The following is a 6,777-nucleotide window of genomic DNA, read 5'->3' as shown; positions in this document are numbered from 1 at the left end:
CTCTTTTTTCAAGCCTAGCCTTCTCTTTTTTCCCTGTATTCTGTTACTGTAGACTGTACTGTATGTTCTCTGTATATTAGGTTTCCTATTACATTCTGTTACATTACAAGACCACAGTGAAAACAGCACTTTTTTGTTACTGCTCTCTGAGGACATGGAACATGCTTTTCATCCTTCTGTTTTTCCCTGCGCTTGCTATGCGCTACGAACTTTCACATGTAATCCTCTCCTTCCTACACCCTTCCCACTCACTTTCTCCCCCTTCTGTCTCTCCCTCTTCCCTCTATGAATTCCACCCCCACTTTATCTTCCTTTGCCTCTCCCTCCTCCCCTTCTCATCTCGCCATCTTCTTTTCCATATTTGCAAGCATCTAACATTGTTTTCTCCATCTAATTCTCCCTTCCCCTCCTTATTGCCCTATTTGCTACATTCCTTACACTCAGTCCCCCCTCCATCCCTCAAGCTCTCTGAAGGGATAATTTGTCAATTATCCCAAGTCTGTGAGGAGACAGCGGAGGACACTCGACAGCCACTTACACACTGAACCCCCCCCCCACCCACACACACACACACACACACACACACACACACAACACAGAGTTCTGCAGAAACAGCCATTAAGGAAATAAGAGCTCATTTAATTGAACATGAAGCACATGCACTGCACAGTGTGCACACACACACACACACACCCACACAAACTCCCAACAGAAAGAAGTATAAAATATTCTCAAAACACACACATACAAGCTGCTACCCTTTGAGTACTGCCCTCTTTCTGGTGTATGGAAAACTAAACTGCAGAATTTCACAGAGACATTATCATTTATTGTTTACAGCTACAGCAACACTGAGGCAGTGAGCTGCTCTGACCAGCAACACTGTATATAGAGTTACACAATATGCAAAACCCAGCCAGCCTCACTGATTGCATTCGCAGTAAAACACTACCCAAACAGCTGGGTTTGTCGTCCAAAATCTGAATTACTAGCATCTAAAATTCACCCCCTGCAGATGTGGCTAAAGTTAGAGTTACATTTTGTCCGTCGTAAAGAATTGTGGCTGTTGTCAGCTTAGATTTGATAGATACTGGGCATACAGATGGACAGTAGAGTAGTCGATTATGCTACAAGTTTCTTTGGATACCTTTTTTCCACAACAAACTGCGCTCTTAACAGCAGATATGGTGTGTAATGGAAAGTTTAAATATCACTGAAAGTTAGTCGGGCAGGAAATATAAGCTGATCACTCTCTACACCACATCCTTCTTTTAACGTTTACAACAAAGACTAAACTGTGGGTGCAAATCAATCATTTTCTCATAAACTATTACTTTGTCAACAAAAAAGCAACTAAAATATATCTTCTTGATGTAGCAGAGGCAAATCTAACCTTTTCTTTCATCAGGAACACATGTCACAATGGTACATGTTGGCCATGAAATTAACATTTGCTAAAATGTTCTTCCTCTTCTGGATCACTGATACTTAAAGCAACCAAAATGGAGGAGGTCAAAGGTAGAGCTTCAAAACCCTGTGATGCTACAATTATCAGGTAAGAGAAGGGATGAGAAAAGTAAAGAGAAAAAAAACTTGAAAATAAGATCATTTCAGAGTGACCAGTGGAATATAACAAGATCTGATCCAGGTAGCGAAAGCAAACAATCCACAAACACCGTGTGAGACAGTAATGGCACCGACCGATTTGTCCTCTCAGGTCTCAAACTAGTGATAAACTCACAAGAGAATACACAGCCTGCCAGGTCCTATTGATGATTTGACCTGTCACTGAAAGACATGTAAACACTGTTTTTGCATTATTCATACAACAATATATGATTCAGATATAAAATAATCTAATTATACACTACAATATATCACACTGCATACATACAAACACACAGTCCATTTAGTTTTGTGAGGACTATGTGACTGTCAAACAAACACAACTATGTAAACCCAAGGGACAAAACACATCTAAACACTGACTTCACTGTGTGTGTGTGTGTGTGTGTGTGTGTGTGTGTGTGTGTGTGTGTGTGTGTGTGTGTGTGTGTGTGTGTGTCCTTGCAGAGGAATTCCCTTCCTCCCCGAGCTCTACGGAAGTGATACCCTGCTCAAGATGGACAAATGGGTCAGAGAGCAACTCAGGACATGCACACCAACGACGCACACACCTCTGATGAAAGCTAAGTGCAAAGTGTTGCTAAGTCACACACACACTTACGCACGCATGAACGCAAATAATATTTATTTTAATTTCATAATTTTAATAACTTCTCCTTCCCTTTTCCTCATTTATCCATCAATCTACCAGTGCCCTCCCTCAGTACTGGTATCAGAGTGCTTACAGTAGGGGACCCAACACCTGCAACCACACCCATTTCTCTCCAGAGGCACCGAGGATCCCTACAGTGCAGCAGATGCTTCCTCTAAACAACACTATTGACCCATTACGTATACAAATGGGCCAATTACCAGCTAACCCACTGCTGTGCTAAACAGCAACTCTTCTATCCTACAGCATATAGATGGTTGCATCTTCAATATTTCACTGTTGCTAGGAGACGTAAAAATCCTTGAACACATCCAGTTGGCTGTTAATACAAGTGGAAAAGGCATAGACTTCAAGCAAATTGATAAAAAAACACAAAAGCCAAAAGCACCACAATATTTTTTTGTGTGGACTGGATATGTTTCTCTGATAGCTTATGTCATGTCCTGTGGAAAAGCCCACGAAGCCGGTGCTGGATCTGTCTCTGCTGTACGGAGATGGTGGATGAACAAGACAGGGATCGGAGAAGAAAGCAAAGAAAAGCAAAGATCAAGATTTCTTCATCAGTATGGTGGGTCAAATGGCACGAAGTACTACAGATTGTTATTAGTCTTTTCTGAGGTAGATGAAACCAGCAAGAGCCAGAAAATCAGATGCCTCGCTACGCTTTATCGTTTCAGGAAGTGAACACTATCTCTATTGATGAAGTGATCCAAAATGAGCAAACTTAAACCTCTTACTTTATTCTCCATAATGGGTGCACAGAGTTTCATTTTGAGCTTTGTGACAGAGCACCTATTGCTCACATGTCTCTTAAAGTCATGTAAACAATAGGCCTTTCTCTCAGAAGATATTTTGACACAGTAGAAAGCATGGATGTACTGCAAATAATAAAATTAAAGCTATAGTGCGTTGTTTCTGTCGCCCCAATGAGGAATTCTAAGTAATGACAACAAAACTGTCAGCACGTCCACATGATACAAGCCTTACGTGATCGCGCACGCGCCCCCACCCCTCCTCCACTCAGTTGTAATCTTCTGAACATAGTCATACTGAGAAATACAGACGGAGTTGTGTGGAGCTGATAGTCTTAATTAGCTTTGTACCAACTCATTTGGCAATGTCTTGAATGTAACGGACGTTCATTAATATCAAAAAGTTACACACTAAAGCTTTAACAATAGCTGAATTTCTTTTAGCTGCTTCAGTTTCAGAGTCCTTTATGTGGCCCATCTGTCTCACTATCGTGGCTTACTGGGACAGTTGAATGGAACAGAGCCAAAGTTAATGTTATTAGTAATACCTGTGCTTTTCCTACTATACATGTCAAAATCTTATTATACATTTGACGTTTTTAAAAATAAATACAATTTTCACTGCTTTTATGAGTCAGCATAAAAGCAGTGTTTGATGCTGACTCACTTCCTTCTACATCCTTGGTCACTTTTCAACTAATACCTACATCTACACCTATAGTATGCTTTACTATGAACAAAGCACCAAACTCCTGCCACAAGTCTCATTATTTAAAAAAAGGTCTCATCTCACATATATTTAAATATGTAGAAAACCAATTGTTCAATCAATTTTTTTTTTTTTTTTTTTTTTAAGAATTTGTGACTTTGGAATTAAAAAAGGAGCTTAGAACTTATGTTTGGTTGAGCACTCTGGAAAGGAAAAGGAGTAAAGATAAAGAAGTGTGTGTGTGTGTGTGTGTGTGTGTGTGTGTGTGTGTGTGTGTGTGTGTGTGTGTGTGTATATGTATGTTCCTCCTACCTTGACACTGGAATCCCTGCTTGCCAAAACCCCTGTAAAGACAACACACACAGAAAACAGGTTAAACATTGTACAGGCACAGGGCGCACACACACACACACACACACACACACACACACACACACACACACACACTAGGAAATCTGAAACCCTATATTTTCGCCTTAAGACATTTCCATAGAAGCAAATGCCAAATACTGTCTGCCATTTGTGTGTAGCTCTAAAGCTTTTCATCCAAAAGAGTACAAATTAAACACATACACATTGAAAGATGCAGGCAGTGAGGACATTTGATTATTGTATGAACAGTACATGTACTGAGGTCAACTTACACAAACACACTCACACATACTATTCTGTTAGACAGGGCTACAGATGCCCCAGGGCAAAATGGTCAACTACACCTAGTCAATGGTATGGGGAATGCTGGGATGCCTGCAGATGCATGCGTACACACGCACAAACACTTGCGTGAACATACATTCAGCCTTGCTCATTTTCATATTTTGACTACAAATAGGTGTGAAATCACTCAGTTTTCTCATTGTTTTTTCATTATGCTTATTGACCCAGATATATATATATATATATATATCTATATATATATATATCTATATATGATAGATAAATGATATATATATCTATCTATCTATCTATCTATATATATATATATATATATATATATAGTCAATTTGATAATCTAAACAGGTCAAACACTTATACAGAGTGCACAGTGTTCCTCTATTTAATATTTACAAATGAGACCACCCCATTATATTCCCATGAACGTGCACACACACAATCTTCTAGGTCAAATCATTTAGCCATTCACAAATTAAAAAGCCCATCACAGGAGTTAAATAATGGCCGATTTGGGAATAGTGCACAGCACAGATAATAATAAACTGGACAAATTAGGCCAACCTAGAGCCGGAAACTCATTTAATAACCCAAGTGCAGACACTGTCTAGTAAACCCTTGGGGGTTGCATGGTGACATGTCTGTACAGGTGATTTAGAAGAGATAATGACAAGAGAAAGAGGAGCAGCAGGAGAAATGATGGCTGAAATTGTGTCAGTGTTTGACCCATGTGTTACCACTCTGGCTGCAATCCACTGCTTTTGGAGGATGTTCCATTTTTGCTCAGCCTCTCAGTTGCTCTGCCTACTTCCAGTAATACCATCAAACAATGGTCTGCAGCTATTCCTTCCTTATTGGTGCTGCCCACATATCTCTCCGTCTTCCCCTCCTGCCCTACCCATATAGCATCAACAAGTACAAGAATAAGTCAAAATCAATGTTTATTTTGAGAAATCTGTGCAGCCTGTGCAGCCAGTGCAGCCCTCCCACTTTTATTCCTGCTGTAACTTTATGATGTAATAGCCTAGGCTACTATCAAACACTACAGCCATTTTGTCTTTTTCATTTCAATAGGCCTCATCTCTCCCTTTCTCTGCACTTGTTTCATTTAAATTGCCATTACATCATGAACTAAACTAAACTAAACTAAACTAGTCCTGTCATTCTCTCCCTTCTTTAACCTTTATATTCCATCTCTAGATGCACCCACTCATGTCAAACTTAAATATCTGTCAATTGTGTTTTAACAATATGCCATATCTTATATTTCTTTAACTAAATCTATAACAGCACAACAACAACAAAAAATACATTAACTGAATCCAATTCATTTTTTAAACTGCTCTCCTGTGAGCCCCCTCCATCCATCCCTGTGTCCGCTCCTCACCAGATGAAGTCGGTGCAGTGGCTGCAGAAGGTGGGCTGCTTGAAGAAGCGCGCGATGAATTTGTGGTCCTTCACCTCGTGCACGTTCTTCTGACGGAGGGCTCCCTGGCGCGCGAAGCCCCGCATGGGCTCGCGGGGTCCGTCCTCCCCGTCGCTGTTGGCCGCCGCAGAGTCTGCCATTCTCCGACTATCTGTGCAACTGTCTTTATTTTTTTTACTTTAACTAACCAACGCAAGTTGTTGGCGTCTCTGGGGTTGCAAAAGTCGCTTCTCGCGCGTTGTTCCCAGCAGAGGATTGAAAACGGTCGGTGTTGCGATCAGCTGATAGTTAGCTTTCGGTTTGTTTAGGTTTTTGTTATCTTGTCTTTCAGAGTAGACGAGCTACCGCTGCGCTGCTCTCTCTCCGCTTCCTCCTTTTCTTCTGAGCTCACAGAGAGCAGTTGACTACCAGAGAGAGAGAGAGAGAGAGAGAGAGAGAGAGAGAGAGAGACAGAGGGTAGGCTACCGTAAGAGGGAGAGCTTTCACTTCCTTAGGCCTACCTTGTCTTGACATTTAAGAGCTATTTGGAGAGTTTGAACTGTAAACCATTAAAGCTCATTTATTTATCTCTCCAGGCCATGACACTTTCTACCTAAAAGTGTAGCTTAATTAGTTCGTTAAATGCGACTTTCAAAAACCAAGCATTCACAAAGCTGAATGGGTGCTTAAACCTATATTAAAAAATAATCTGTATTATGGACTTCTTTTTACCCTATGAATTTCCTGTCATACTAAAGGTTATGCTAACATTTAAAGTGTTAATCTGAAGATCATCCTTTTTGTTGAATGCCTGGTTAATGTTAATGAAATGAGTGTGTTGCCTCAGGAGTGGGTGATATGGATTGAATCGTCTAGCCTCATAGCCTATATGTGTTTTACATTGCAATATTCATAATACATCGGGGCATAGTAAATCTTTATGGATTAAATAATCAGACAA

The 6,777-nt window shown here is 40.4% G+C and overlaps 1 protein-coding gene across 2 annotated transcripts in view; it reads right to left on the bottom strand.

Moving 5' to 3' along the window:
* The window catches only part of LOC144530423 (protein kinase C beta type-like), a 102,483-nt gene extending 96,247 nt beyond the window's left edge, over positions 1-6,236 (bottom strand). For both annotated transcript variants that reach the window (XM_078269995.1, XM_078269994.1), the window contains exons 1-2: positions 5,799-6,236; positions 4,052-4,083 (exon numbers count right to left, since the gene is read on the bottom strand). In XM_078269995.1, the coding sequence (XP_078126121.1) occupies positions 4,052-4,083; positions 5,799-5,977 (211 nt within the window). In that variant the 5' untranslated portion in view covers positions 5,978-6,236. The remainder of the gene's footprint in view (positions 1-4,051; positions 4,084-5,798) is intronic.
* Between the last annotated feature and the right edge of the window lie 541 nt (positions 6,237-6,777).

Source organism: Sander vitreus, chromosome 15, assembly GCF_031162955.1.
Source record: "Sander vitreus isolate 19-12246 chromosome 15, sanVit1, whole genome shotgun sequence".
Lineage (NCBI taxonomy): Eukaryota > Metazoa > Chordata > Actinopteri > Perciformes > Percidae > Sander > Sander vitreus.
Note: the sequence above shows the minus strand (reverse complement) of the source record. Positions and strands in the feature narration are given on the sequence as shown.